The sequence below is a fragment of the Taurulus bubalis genome (genome assembly GCF_910589615.1).
Source record: "Taurulus bubalis genome assembly, chromosome: 14".
NCBI lineage: Eukaryota > Metazoa > Chordata > Actinopteri > Perciformes > Cottidae > Taurulus > Taurulus bubalis.
Genome location: NC_136602.1, coordinates 7,199,871 through 7,215,378, shown reverse-complemented (window position 1 = coordinate 7,215,378; position 15,508 = coordinate 7,199,871). Strand labels below are relative to the sequence as shown.

The window sequence follows — 15,508 nt, the reverse complement described above, 5'->3', positions numbered from 1 at the left end:
ATATATATATATATATATATATATATATATATATATATATAATGTTCACATATACATAGACAGTATTTAACAATATATCTGAAATAAGTTTTCATAATAATAACAATAGAATTTAAGCTATTAGATTGCCTTATACATTTTGAATGGTCTTAAATGACCTATTATTCAGTGTTTTTGCTCTTAGCGTGCTTTACCTCATATGTTGAATGCTGCCATGTTTGACGCATTTCAGGACTCATATTTAAAAACTGTATTTATATGACAGATCACCTTGTCAACCTTTAATAAATTAAACTGAAAGGTTGAGGAAGGTAACAAAAAAAAAACTAAACAATAAATAAACAAAAAATGTGTAAAAAGCCTGACAAATTGTACATCAAAATGTTTAGGTTATTGTAATATCAGATGACTACTACTAACAATAATGAAAAGGGCGACTAAACTGATGAATGGACTAGTTTTACCGCAATTTATCTGAGTGACGCTCTGTGCTGCTAGTTGATATAACATCAAGTAAAAAAGCTATATAGGCCGAGCGTAAAATACAGCCCACTATGAAACCATGTGCATGATTTAACCTGCCCTTTGGTGTTCAGAGTGAACACCCAGTGAAAGCATAAAGAATGGTGCAGTTAATCTTTACGCTGGACAGATTTAATGGAACGGTGTCAAGTGACAATAGCTGGAAAAGCCATCCGAGTGAACCTAATGCGATCAGAGAAGCCCGTGTCTGTCTGTCTCCCATCGAGGAATTTACAGTAAGGGGGAAAGCCCAGGTGAGCCCTTCTTAACCCCAAGTGTGTGCACACACACACACACACACACACACACACACACACACACACACACACACACACACACACACACACACACACACACATACACATTCTTCTTTAACACATGCTCAAACAAAGACACACAGTAAAGACATCAAGTTATACATTTTTTTTTAAGTCCCCCTGTTCAGTATTTATAAGCATATGATATATCAATACTTGCTTATAACACACTATTATGTAAGCAGATATACATGTTAGTTCATGTATTTGTCAACTGAAACTCCTCCTGTGAGCATCATAAGCAAAGGTTAGTGTGTAAACAGATAATGAATGAAAATAGTACAGTGTATAAATTATATAAAATATGTCTCCATGGAAGAAGTTGAAATTGCTGGTAAATACTGTACATTAATAAAAAGTTCAAATGTGCTTGGGGTCTGTGGTGTACAACTATGGTGTGTTGGAACCCATTTATTAATATTTGCGTACTGCTTATAAATGGTTATGGTTATGGTTTCAAATAAAGAAGCTGAAAAGGTTGAATGTTTGACTCTGGCTGATGTGTTTCTGCTGGTCTCAGGTCTCCGGAGAGGGCTGCAGCGATGGAAGTCAGGACGTGGTCTGCCAGGTGACCTTTCACTCGAGCAAAGGGCACCCCCGCAGTGTGCGTATGTATTTGTGAGAGTGTGTGTTTTGTAACAGAACGCGTCCAGCACACAGGGAGTGCATTAATGCTCATACTCCCCTGGCCATATCTCTCTTTTTTGACCGTAACTCTACACCGTGCACCCCTCCTCCCTCCTCCTCCTCACTCCCAACCCCCCACCCCCCACAACTGTTTTATCCTGTTTTATGGGACACACCTGATACACTTAAAAATGCATAATGGCGGCGCAGAGGCCGAAATCAATGTGCTCATCAACCTCAGTGTCGTAAAATTAAATAGAAACCAAAATGAAGAGATTCAAATCTCTTGGGAAAATTGCAAAGTAAACATTTCCGATGGTAGGATTTTGTCAAAAGCTTGCTTTATATTTATTTATTATTCATTATTTTTGATTTGTCAGACTAATGATGCCAAATGTGAAATTCTGAACTACACTCATTCAAAATTAAAGGTATTTTTCAAAGATTGCTTTTGTAAATTGAACAATGAACAAAAAACACTCATTTTACACATGTTTTTAGTAGTTTTAGTCCCATTGTAGTGTCTTTTTGAGCCAGGACTTTAGTAATACAAAACACCATCATACTACTGATGAACCATTCTTCGGTCTGGGTGTTCATGAGCATGAGTGCTGAGAGCATGACCCTGTCAGCGTTTCTGTATCAGGAACAGACCACCTGCATTTTCATTTGTATTTCAATCCATGTTATATTGAGGCACAGCCTAAAAGTCCCTCAGCTCAGCAGGCACTGGTCACCATACACTGGGTTTGTTCAAGCCATCTTAAATGATTTTAATAAGCTACGTAATACACATTTTGAAAGCTGGTATGATACAATACAACTTCCTGTGTTATGGAAAAAACTAAACATATAATGTGCATTCTGTTTCATACTAAATTGTTACAAAGTATTTTGGCAAAACGAAGGTAGAGGGGTACAGCAAGATGTTTACTTTCTAGCTGTTCTTTCACTTTCCAGTTATGTTTTTTAGATTATCAAAGAGGACTTTATTCACATTCCACAGGACAGATTCATCTATGCGGAAGTCTGCAGCCAGAGGAGATGGACGAGCTTGTCTCTTCACTGTCAATGAGGTTGATGTACAGGTCAGTTCACATACAGTAAAAGTGACTATAATAAACACATTGGATGGAAGGGAGAGGCATCTGCTATTTAGAATGCAGGCCTGCATGACTATAAGATAGAATAGTATTTGTTTAAGGTAAAAGTCCAGGCCTTACTAACTAAAACAAACCTAATGCAGGTTTAGATAAACTCATAGCAGTGAAAAGTAAGCATTTAATGATAGTGATGGTGCATCCGGCTGATATTCCTCTCTGTTGTCGGACTCAAACCATTTACACTTTCAGTTTTGTAAGTCCCAGCTGTCTTACTCTCTCATTAATGCAACCACCAACCTCTCTATGCAACAAGTGAAATGAATCGTGAACATAAATATGTGTTGTGTGCTGCACTATGAACCTCTATCATCATTTCATGTATATGTACAGGGACAGGGATGGGATCAGAGCTCCGTCACTTGCTGAAAACAGTCTGTAAAAGGATTCGGGTCATCTTGAGCCCAGTGAACTTAAAAATGGCACAGCGGTTTGACAAACTGCCCATGACCCAGAGGGCCGGAGTCTATGAGTCTCTCTGCTTGCAGAACAGTGAATCTCTTCCAGCTCTGACGCTGCTGCTATAAAAGTTTGACCTCTGACCTCCCTAAAGGGTTTCTAAGTGAAAAGAGAATTTCCCCACTGGGACCAATATTGTGTCACATTATAACTATCATCACTGTACCTGACATTTCTACGGAGTGTGTTAGCAGCACTTAACTATAAGAGTCGCAGATTAATATTAAGATTAAGATTCTTATCATACAGATAAAATCTACAATTTAGGGGATTTGAGTGCATTCAATAAGCTGAAGGATGGCATGTTCAGATGAGACCACTTTTCAAACTCAGAAAACCTCTTTAAAAAAAAGAAGGAGTGATTTGACATAAACAATGTTCTTCATTTAAAAAAAAGAAGAAGAAAAAGACATTGGGAGAACTTTTTTTTTTATCAATCTTCCCTGCATGTTCATTATCACACTCCGTAGAAATGTCAGGTACAGTGATATCGACAAGGGCTCATTGAATAAAATAAAAAAGTCAATCGATTAAAATCCTCTATCTGTCTGAAAGAAGGAGCGAGCATTATTGTCGAAAATAATAGGTTTAATTAAAATAAATAATAGATTCGCAAAATATTTCGAAAGAAACGCCACTTTAAACAGCTGGGCATAATATAGGTTACCAATTATACTTCAATAGTATTACATTTAAATGTGCGTTTGCGTTACGTGAAAGATCCAAACACAATAATCAATAATTAATACATAATTACAATATAATTCACCTTTGTGTCTTATGTTGTTTCGCCTCTTTACACTTAGGCTCTTTCCTTAATTCCTATCCCTGTTATGAAACCACCAAACGCCTCTCAAATCCAGACCCGACGACCCCAAATTAATACCGAAAAAACATAATTTTAAATTAGTTTAGCTCAATTCAATTTAAGATAAGGAACTTTCAAATTCAATTACATCTGCCTGACCATAACGCATTAAAAAAAGAAAACCTTTCTCTGCTATTTTACACGACGAAAAAAGTAAAAAAAAAAAAAAAAAAAAGTAAAACAATAATTCAGTTCGAAAATGCAAATAAAACATCGTATGGGTAACCAACAGTAAAAATATGATACATGCTACAAGCTGCATGATACATTTAGTTTGACATGAAATCCTTCGCTTTATTTTATGTTTTTAAACTGATAAGGATGCATTAATTAAATAACAATCAAAACTCTAGTAATCCCCAACTTCGCATGAAAAACGTGCGCGTAAATGGCATTGTGTGCTAATGCGTGTGCGGTGGTGTAATCATGAAGACTATAACCACTCACTAATTTGCTCAGTCGTGGAACAAAACCAGAGCTCAGGTGAGAACAACTCTTTAAACCCTAATGTTCTTATAAGTGAATAGTTGTGATCTTTACGAGGCCAGGGCTCCACATTCTCTGCTCCTTCTTTACTGCCTTTGTTTCCCGGGGCCAAGTGGCGTAAACTTCTTTTCAACACGATTGTTTGCCTACAGTTGTTGAACACTTGACGTTTAATCTCCGCAACATCCTCCCCCCGCGGTGAGAGATTAAGAAGCCTGCAGATGCATTTGGGCGAGAAACCACGACTAGTCCACACCTGTCTGGCTGCTCGTCCTGATTCCTCTCCTTTTTTCTTCCTCTCTCCTTTATTTGCCCAGAATTACGGAACCAGGGCGCCTAGTTAGGACTTTTTCTTCAACTCAAGGCGGATTTTCATAACATCTTCTGCCCAAAAAAAACACGTTTAACAGCCTCCCCTCCTCTTCGAAGGAGCCCAACATCACAACTCGTTGTGGGGTTACAGAGTTGGTTTGGTGAGAGACCAACTATTCGGTGTTATGTCTCCTCGCGAGCCGCTACAGTCTTGTTTTGAGTGGCCCGACGCACTCAAGTTCTCCTTAATTACAAAGTGAGCGCCTTTGAACTGCGTGCGCATGCGCGTGTAATTGACCAGAAGCGGTGTCCGACAAGGTGCCACCGATGCTTTGCCTTCACAGACAGTTAGTTCACACTCTTTGTGTACACTTTTCACATTCACACTCCCATCAGAGCCGCCCGGGCCTGCACGAGCGCTCATTACAGGACCATTGTGTTCTAGTTGCTGTTGTTTTATCAAACTAAATACTTTCCCACCCATGAATTAGCATGTCAACCTGACAGGGAATTAACATGCACTTAAGACCTCATGTGATTTATGGATTTTAATTATCCGTGATGGTTATTTCCCCAAATCAATCCGATAATAGCTGTGAGATGAATATTGCTACAAGATCAAGATAAGGCACCAAACTGTTATTATTATTATGTTAATAAGACGAAAGGCAAATGCCATAAAATGCACAGAGCGCAATGCAGTAGCACCTGGACCTTTAAGAGGGAAAATATTGAAGCTACTAGTGAAAGTATGAAAGGCGGAAAATAAGTTGTTTTAGGTTTATTCTCGGGCAGCAGCCTTGTGGAGAGGAGAGGGGGCTGGAGGTGTCGCGCGGCTGAAGCTGTTCAAACAAAGTGTCTTCTTTCAGCGCCCGTTTCCAGCTCTGTTTTTTTTTTTACTCCGCCATACGGAACTTTTGTTCTCCTCAGCGGAGCGCGGAGAGATAAGATGTCGTCACTTGGACATCAAGGGTCCCGGCTGGAGGAGCACGTCCACATGTCGCCCAGCGCTGCCCGTGATGGCCACAGGCCAGCCTCTTGTGTTGCTTTAGCAAAGCACCAGATTACGCCTCTCTCTCTCTCTCTCTCTCTCTCTCTTTCTCTCTTTCTCATTTTAACATCGGCCATGATGACTTGCGTGAACTTTGACCTTAAATCGGTGAACATCACTTAAAAGAAATTCCCATTAGAATAAACAAAAAGAAAATCAGAAACTAACTGTTTTAAACTATCTCGTTTAATAGACCAATATTTAATAAGAAAAAAAAAGGCTGTACTACTTTTCTCTTTTCACATAATTAAACTTGAAAAATATTTTTTAGACCCAGTTCTTGAATTTCTATTTCAACTGCAAAAGCCAAGGACACAAGCCTGGAAACGACTTTTAGGGAGAAATGACTAATCCCCCTGAAGCATTTATGATGAGATGGAATATAATCCTGAATATATCGACCCATGCACGCCTAAAGACTAAAGGGCAGTGTTCCCTTTCTTAGAGCATACGTGTGTCAGAGGCTAAGAGCTCTTGATTTTTGGGGTGATGCTATCTGATTATGCATTTATCTCACGTGATACAGGAACTGCTGGTTCAACAGGCCAGAGGAAATGATGTCGGTCAGATAAATTAAAGTTTGTCTTTATAATAAATGTACATTTCTGCAATCACAGTCAGATTCGCGAAAATACAATTAGATCCCAACATTAAAAATAAAAGGGCAAATCAATAATTATCTAATTATTAAAAAATGAACACACATTCTGCACTAATTTAATCCCATGTGACTGTGTAGAGATGTATATTTGCCTGCAGCTGTTCTAGCGTGGGAATACTTTTTTTTAAATATATTTTTTAAATGTCCCTCAGCTTGAATTGAAAATAGATAACGAGGTAAGAGACACACCAAAGTTTGGTTTTCTGCACACAACAAAAAAGAAGAATAAATATCAAGAGTCATTCAGAATCAAAGAAATCCTCGATCTGCAATCCATGGATTGTTTTTCTTTTATTGTAAAGGGTATATGAAACTATAGGTGAATCGTTTTATGTTTCATCATGTATCGCAAAGTTTACATGCAGTCTCTTTCCAAATGAAAATGACAATAATAATATCAAGAGATTAAGATATTTCATCTTATCACGGCTCTTATAAGACACTTGAGAATATCATGCCCCGTCATCCCCCCAACCCCTTCAAAATAAAACTGCGTATGGTTCTCTTGGAAAACCCTGTAATGTAAACAAAAAGGCATGGGGAACCTTCAACACGGTGCCGAGAGTCTGCTGATATATCTAAACCCCTAAAATAACAGCCGTAATGGTAACAAGAATTAAGACATTTTATTGTTTTCAACAATATAGCATGTTACGTTATTACATTCCGGTAAAATACTTTTTTTTTCATGATTTTTTTCAAGTTTTTATTTTATTTTTTATACCTAAAACGACATCCGCCTCACCTTTTGTCTGCATCAGCACTGCAAAAACGATCCGTCTTAACAAGTCATAATTCCCCTTTAAGCAAAGTAAAAGGAAAATACTTTTAAAAAATGGTATAGCTGTTTTAATTAATTTTCTTTAAGTGCTTTCTTTGCCTTGAAACTTTTTTTTCGAGACGAAACAAGCGGGAATTAATTTGGGGATAAGTGCGCCCAATGGCAGATTCCTCCCACTTGTCTCAAAGGACTTTACAGGTTGAATATGAGGCTACATGATTTGTTACGGCGGCTGTCTTCGCAGTGTTCCAGTCTGTCTGCCTTGCACCTTTTTGCCGCAATTGCTTGAAGCTTGACTCACGCCACCTCGTAAATTACTTCCTCCAACAACAAATAAAGAAGAAGAAGAAGAAGAAGAAGAAAAAAGAAAACGCTGTGCTCTCTGTCCCCTCTTCTGTGCCGTTTTTAGGAGCCAAGGTCCACTAGATTAGAAGACATAGGGTTCAGTATGGAGTCGTGGTGCATTGAGTGGTGATGGTGCACCGAGTCTACGCCGCCGGGCACCGGGATGGCGCTGGGTCCCGGCGGCGGCGCGAGGCCGTGCAGCGACTGTAACCCGGTGTTCGAGCCCAGCAGCATAACCGGGCTCATGGACGTGTGATCCGGGGTCCCCGAGGGCGTTTTATCGTCGTCCGAGCTCCCCAATAGAGATTTATTTCCATTCATGGAAGAAGTCAATGGGTTGTGACTATTGCCGTTGGAGTTCTCGTTGTTTTCCCTGCCGACAAAAAAATAAATAAAAATGAAATCACATCATTGTGGTGAAGAGTACAGAGGAACTCTTGCAACATATCAATCCGACCTGGAAAAGAAAAGAAAAAAGATCTGGAAGAGGTGATCAAGTTGGGACACATTTTAAGATTAGAGAAAAAAACAGGACTAAATATGCACATTGTTTTTGTATTCAAATGTATGTATGCATTTTAAATATGCTATTAAAACACACACATGGCCTACACACACATATGCAAACACACATCAAATAAAATAGTGCTGTCCATGCTGTGTGTAGCCTAATAAGGCTAAGTTACAATAACGATATATATGTATATTATGACTAAATGCTTGGTCTAATGAATATTAATGTGTTCATGGGTAACTATGTCATTGGAATAATCACTTCACTGATGCATTGTGTGTTTAACTAATTCAACCTGTGGCTAAACCCGCCTCAGACTCTATGCGTCTGAATAAATGACAGCTCTAATTTTCTGCTAAACGTGAGCTTGTTGAATGGCGTACAGTTCATGTGTTTGCAGTGGTGAGTAAGGCTTTTTTTTCTCAGTGGCAAGACATGATTTACGTGGAGCTTTCAGCCCGAATTAGTGGCCAGACGGTGAAAGAAGACACCGACCCATGCGAGCACCTGACTCAAACACGTCTTCCAGACCTCTCCGCGCGCCTGTCAGCGTAACTTCCCAAAACTTTGAAAAGTACAAACGAGTCCTAATGAAATGGAATGTCACCGGGCTGATGCGGAGGCTGCATGCAGGCCGCCACATCAACACACACACCGCAAAACCCACTTCTAGACGTGTTCGGAGATGTTCCCTCCTGTATCTGGAAGGTTAAAACGTGTTTTCTGGTCTCTGATCCTAATGTCAAAGTGTGTGCATGTTATAATGAGTGTGATTAAAAACATAAAAGTGGCGCAAATGCAACTTTTATAACCTTGTAATTTATCTGAACGACGAGCCTTTCATTTTCTGCCTTTCAACTTTTACGCGCGGCCTGCACAATTATCACAAACACACCACCAACATTGGGACGTGCGCTCATCGAAGCCAAAGCTATGAAACCGGGGGCCTGTTTCTAATACAATGTTCCACCAATACGTACATAAGCGTGGAAAGAACTTGGAGCGATTAGTCAAGAACTGAAAATATAAAAAATATGTGGCCAGTGCGTTAAATTGCCAGATGTAGGTCAGCAAATCAAACAGCCACACCGAACCAAGGGCTGTTTTTGCCTCTTTTAAATACAACTCACGTCTATTATTGACGTGATCTCCCACTCTCAGAAGCATACAAAGTACTGTATTACCTCTCTTTCGCCTCCGCTGCTCGGTCTCGCTGCCGCCGGTTCTTGAACCAGTTGCTGACCTGCGTGGTGGTGAGCCCCGTGCCCTCGGCCAGCTCCCTCTTCTCCCGCGGGGACGGGTAGGGGTTGTGGGTGTACCACTCCCGCAGGACGCTCCTGCTCTTCTCCTTGAAGCAGTAGCTCGTCTCCTCCCCGTCCCAGATGGAGCGGGGCAGGGGGAACTTTCTCCGGACGCGGTACTTCCCCACGGCTCCGAGCGGGCGGCCCCTCAGCTTCTCCGCCTCGATGTAGTGCGCCTTGAGCCACAGCTGCTGCAGCTTCGGGTGGTTGTGCGGGGAGAACTGGTGGCTCTCCAGGATCTTGTAGAGCTCTCGGAAGTTCCCCCGGTGGAAAGCGACCACGGCTTTCGCCTTGAGGACGCTCTCGTTCTTGTGGAGGTGCTCGCACGCCGGGAGCGACCAGAGGAAGCGACCCAGCCGCTCGATGTTGCCTCCTTGCTGGAGAACTTCGCAGACGCACGCGACTTGCTCCTGCGTAAAGCCAAACGTCGGAAGCATGGACATGGCGACAACGTAAATCAATAGAGATTATAGCGTGCCTTACTTCCACGTCTCTCCCTCTCAGTCTCACATTAAATCAAAACGCGTTAAGTCCATAAGCGACAAAAAAGTCCCACAAAAAAAGAGCAAACCTTAAAACTTAAAACAGCCCCAGGTTAGGTGTAACATCCAACTGCGTATGTGGAGTAAACTCAAGTCCATTCAGCCATGCGAAACCCCAGGCGACAAATCCTCATATAGTTGGTGAGGAAGAGAGAAAGTTGCTTCTCCTTCAGCCGTCCTCCTCCACCTTTTCTGTGCCGTTTCCACATAACCTACTCCCGGAGACCGGGCTCGCTGGCTCGTTTTAATAATATTATTCTAAGCTGGCAAGACAAGCGATTATATGAACTCTGATTGGTCGGTTATCTGACCCGGGGATGGTGAGGATAAGACAATAGCCCTAGTCAAATTATTTGCCATGGTTACGCTGTCACTCAAAGTAACCCGATATGCTTTGAGGTGGCTCCCTGGCAAAGTCAACGCGATTGTTCCCTTCACGACCAGCCCGCCTACCAATAGAAATATTGCACGGATTTTTCTTCTTAAACACTTTTTTTCCCTCTCTTCACCTTCACTTTGACGGACACCTCGGGCAGCCAAAGAGCGCAGAGTTGTGTGTGTGTGTGTGTGTGTGTGTGTGTGTGTGTGTGTGTGTGTGTGTGTGTGTGTGTGAGTGTGTGTGTGAGAGCATGCGCTGGTCCCGCAGCTGAGGGAAGGATGGCGCCAGAGCGCACACAGCCTGCTGCAGGACGCCTCACGCCTCCAGCGGCTCTCACAAACCCATCACGACTTCCACGACAACTGGAACTGTAAAGTTAGTCACTTCATCATTTCCTTCACGTGAAATGCCGACAACAAAAATGCATAAATATGTAAACAAAAATAAATGAGACTAATTCTGTCCCAGAGGGCGGCGATTCGTGTTTTCTCACCTCCAAACAATTGAGAAAGTTCACTTGAAGTTGTAAAAAGTGTCACAATGCAATATTGGTAAAAAGTTTGCATGTGATTGGAAATAACTCATTTATGTAACCAAAAAATAGCGTCATATGAGAGATATTTTACAGATAATAATATAATAATAAAATATGTACAGAAAGTCAATCAGAAAGCAGTTTATCAATACATATTTGATAACTTTGTATATGTATAGACTGCACTTAAATATTCCCATCGGAGAGCATATGCTTCGTTATATTAATTTAGCGATTCAACGATTCAACGATGTTTTAAAAATCAAATCTGCGATGAATATGAAATTGTTTTAACCCAATAATCCTAATATATATAATATTTCAGTATGAAGTAGACATTTCATGAGAATATTGCCGAGAAACGGTTTATTATAAGCATCTGTGTGAGGGGGGTGCAGGGGAGAATAACAATGTGAAGGTGTGCAGTCGGGCTGATAGTGCGCGAGGTGTTCGTGTGCTGAGAGTGTTGCACTGAGTGCAGAGAGGAAGAGGAAGAGGAAGAGTCTGTCGGCCATCAGCGGGGAAGAAAAGCGACATCAAGCAGCAGCAGCGCCGGTGAGACACAACTTTGTATTTAAGTCATTGGCTGAAATCACAGAAGATAATAACTGTAAGCACTTCAATATGATGATGAAGATCACATGATATGCGGGTAAAAAAGAACAACGCGAGGGCAAACTGAGGACATTCATTTGAGAGGTAAAATGATTAAGAAGGGTTATTGATTTAGAAGGAGAACATTATATACTATTGATACAAAATTACAAGTTTTCACCTGAGGGAGAATAAAAAAGAGAAAGTGGCAGCAGCATAACAGTTATGTGTGGTGTGGCCAGGTATGTGGAGACGTGCGTCACGCGGACGGGCGCGTTATTGACCATTGGGCCAAACATTGACCAGTTAGATTTCTATCGCCGCACCATGGGACCTCTTCATTAGAGACACGGTTGTCAGCTACACACGCACTCAGTATCGCATCACTCGGCACTGCCGCCTCAAACCTCTCTCACACACACAAACACATGAACACACACACGCACACACACTCCGGCAGACCTGTTTCAGCTCCAACAGACTCCACTCCAAAGAGACAATTAGTTGCTGACGCTTGTTATTGTTATTATTGACAGTGTGGAAAACATTAAAGTTTTAACAATGTTATTTTAATTTATTATTATTATTAATAATAATAATTACGATGGCATTATTATAATTAACTTCATACATTTAAACAATTGCATTATTATAGTCATCATTATTGTTTAGTATTTAATGGGCGTAATATCACGTGCAGATTACAATTTAATATTTTCTAAAAATAAGTTACAAATAAATATCAGCTGCACATTTAAAGTCCTAAGGAGCGCCGTAAAATCTCAGAGGTATTACAAAATAAATTGAATCACCAGCTGATCAGATCACAGGTCCTTTGCTTCAGATCGGGACCAAGTTGTCAGTTAGTTCTCCGTTCAGGCCTTTTTTCTTCTTCTTCTTTTTTTACTGCGATGAGCAAATTCATCTGAGTTGTGGTTGTATAAACGGAATTATTAGTGCAATTATGAAGTTAGTTTATCAGCGGCGATGTGGTCCTGTAAGAGGAGCCTGATCCCTGTTTCCGTGTTGTGTTCCCCTTTGTTTAATAAATTGACTGGGGTTTCGCCTGCAGCGCGTTCGGAGAGTATTACGGCATTAGGCTGACTGATGGTAATCGTCCTGGGACCGGGGGCTGGCCTGAAATGGATAGTGAGGAAAACAAGGAAGCGATTTATAGGCTACAGTACACAGTATACAGCTCCAACCAGAACATCCCAGAATGGAGGAGCTGTATTCCCTCATAAAATAAAATAAAAAGGAGATAATACTAGTAATAATAACAATATGACGAAGCCATAAATCATAATGTCACCCAGCAAATAATTTTTAATTTAATTTGTTGACTTTGATTCAGGCAGCTCATAAAAAAATAAGAGACGTCTCCAGTGAGCGAGACCGATGAGTGCAAATATGACCTCGGCAGACATTTACAACCTATTTCAGATAAACTATCATCTCCATCGATGCAAGTGAGCCTGAAACACACGTGGGGTTTTGAAAGAGATGCTGCACTAACACTCACAGTGTTCACACTATTTTACACTGAAAAATACATGTAAAATCTCAGTAAAAAGTCGTTCAGATATCATTAATGCATAATAGTTTACCAGATGACTGAAAACAATCTGACAAGGCTGTTATTGACAAATATAAATATGCAGGTGTTGCTGGGTTACATTTTCTTTATTTTTGTCTTCAGTTTAGTTTGAACTGTGCCATGAGTCCTGCATGCTGTCAGCAGGTTACATGAAGGCCTGTGAGCTGCAGTCCATGTCTAACTGACTCTGACTTTCAGTCATTTTTCAGACAGGCAGTCATTTGGATTATTTTTGGGGATGATGAGCACAGATGTAACCCAAATAGGGTCTGGAGCCTTATGAGCCTCCAGATGGGGTCAAGCAGGAGTCTCATTAAATGTTATTCTGATGAGATGACGTTGGAGGATGAATGTTTGTACAGGCAGCTATCATCACACTTTGCTTTATGACAGGTATCTAGTTTTACTTATACAATAAAATCAGCATGGATGCAGTTCTATGGGATCAAATCTTGTGAAATCTTTGACGTGGAAAAGGTTTTGAGATAATCCCTCCCTAAAGAAACCGTCCCACTCATCCTGTTGACATGTCTCTCAATCAACACCTGCTCACCCAGTCTGTGTTGCCCCGAGATAAGCTCCACACTTATTCCACTATAACGCATCCGATTAGGAAGCAGCAGGCCGCTTCCAAAGAGAGGACATGTCAGAGATAATACAAAGTAGTGCAAGCAATTAAAAATGTGAAAACAGATACGAAGCATCTTCGTTGTGGGCCCACTCACGGACACAAGAACCTCTGGGTGTGTGCACCGGCAGTGACGGGGCCCAATGGGGTCCCATGAGCGGCCCGTGACAGTGTTTGTAAACCGCTTGTTTCCACGGATCAGTTTGATCAGAGGGCTCACGGCTCTGAAACGGTAATTATTACGGCCGCTGATGAATGGAGATCGCCTTTCCCCTAATAGCCAAACCCCTATTTTCACAACCTCCCACCGCTCACCTCGGCCGCTCTCCACCACGACCTGCACTAATTGAGCTGATTATTGCAAGATGTGTGTTTTGGTGTGTGTTGCACAGCTTATGTGTTGGGAGTGTGGGGGGGGGCTTTTATTCTGTAAGGCTGACCTGAGACAAGCACAACAAGGGGTTGATGAGTAACATTCTTTCGGACAGACATCCAAATGTTGGGCAGAGAGAGAGAGAGAGAGAAATTATTAAAGCCAGAACCTCTGTCTGTACCGGTTAAAAGGATATGAATGAGGGTCTATCCAATAATTGGTTGTTTACATCTATCTTGTTACCCCAGAGGCCGGGGCTGGAGCGAAGGAGGAGATTTCAATAAACCGCAGAGGCAAGCAGCAGGGAGGGGTGTGTGTGTGTGTGTGTGTGTGTGAGAGTGTGTGTGTGTGTGTGTGTGTGTGTGTGTGTGTGTGTGTGTGTGTGTGTGTGGGTTGTCTTCATTTCCAGAAGGCTCTGACCGGTCGGCAGGTTCATCAGATAGGACGGTTTACATTTCAGGCCCACTCTAGAATATAAAGGCCTAATCAAAACGCAACAATTTCACAGGCAGTTAAAAGGTGAGTCAAGCATCACCTTTAGTCGATGACCATAACACGGTAAAAAAGACTATAAAAAGGAAATCATTAATATAGTTTTTTCCTGACACAGATTTCCTACATGCTTATAGGATGAATTTAGTATGAAAGTGGTCATGTAAATGTGCCACTAACAGTTTGAATTAAATCCAAACATGCAACTTCAATTAAATTAAATGTATACCAGAATTGTCATATCATTTTTGTATCATTGATAACTTTAAATAGCAAGCAAAATATCTATATATTAGTCTTCTTCATGATAAAAACGCTTCTGGGACTCTGACTACAACAAAAAACACATTATTAATATTACATAAATTCATTTAAAGTTAATAGTTTAAGTATAGGATAGTATAGTCTTTGTGCAATTTCACCAAACAGAACTCACTTTTATTATCGTATTATTCACAAAATCGGTCGTATACTCTTTGAAATACTCAATAAACGGCTATATTGGTCAAAACATGAATTTATAATCATAATAAAAACCCTCTTGGTGCATTTACCTTCGACATAATCGCAATCTGAAGTTGCTTTCTGGAGTGAAGAGGACAAATTAAAAGCCCTGCAATTAAGCTCAGCCTGTGCCCTCATACAGCTACATGTATTACTCACTGGCAAACAAAACACACACACACACACACACACACACACACACACACACACACACACACACACACACACACACACACACACATACATACACACACCCCAATACCCCACTGCCCACCCACAACCACCACACTGCTGTGGAACAAATTTACACCCCAATTGCAGCTGGCCTGGAGCACTGGAGCAAACAGCAACAAGTGTCTGTTTTTCTCCACGGCTGGTCATTGGAGCGGATGAGTAGCTGTGTGTGCGTGTTTGTGTGTGTGTGTGTGTGTGTGTGTGTGAGAGAGAGAGAAAGAGAGAG

General features: G+C 41.0%; 1 protein-coding gene across 2 annotated transcripts; it reads right to left on the bottom strand.

Moving 5' to 3' along the window:
• Positions 1–6,747: 6,747 nt before the first annotated feature.
• six2a (SIX homeobox 2a) lies at positions 6,748–10,147 on the bottom strand. Of its 2 annotated transcripts, none has more exons than XM_079230248.1 (2): positions 9,288–10,147; positions 6,748–7,962 (listed from the first exon to the last, which is right to left on the bottom strand). In XM_079230248.1, exons 1-2 carry the CDS (start codon positions 9,845–9,847, stop codon positions 7,650–7,652), a joined length of 873 nt encoding a protein of 290 aa, XP_079086374.1. In that variant the 5' UTR covers positions 9,848–10,147; the 3' UTR covers positions 6,748–7,649. The 2 variants fall into 2 exon arrangements, with proteins under 2 accessions (XP_079086374.1, XP_079086375.1); XM_079230249.1 differs by having other exon boundaries at positions 7,845–8,046.
• Positions 10,148–15,508: the final 5,361 nt, after the last annotated feature.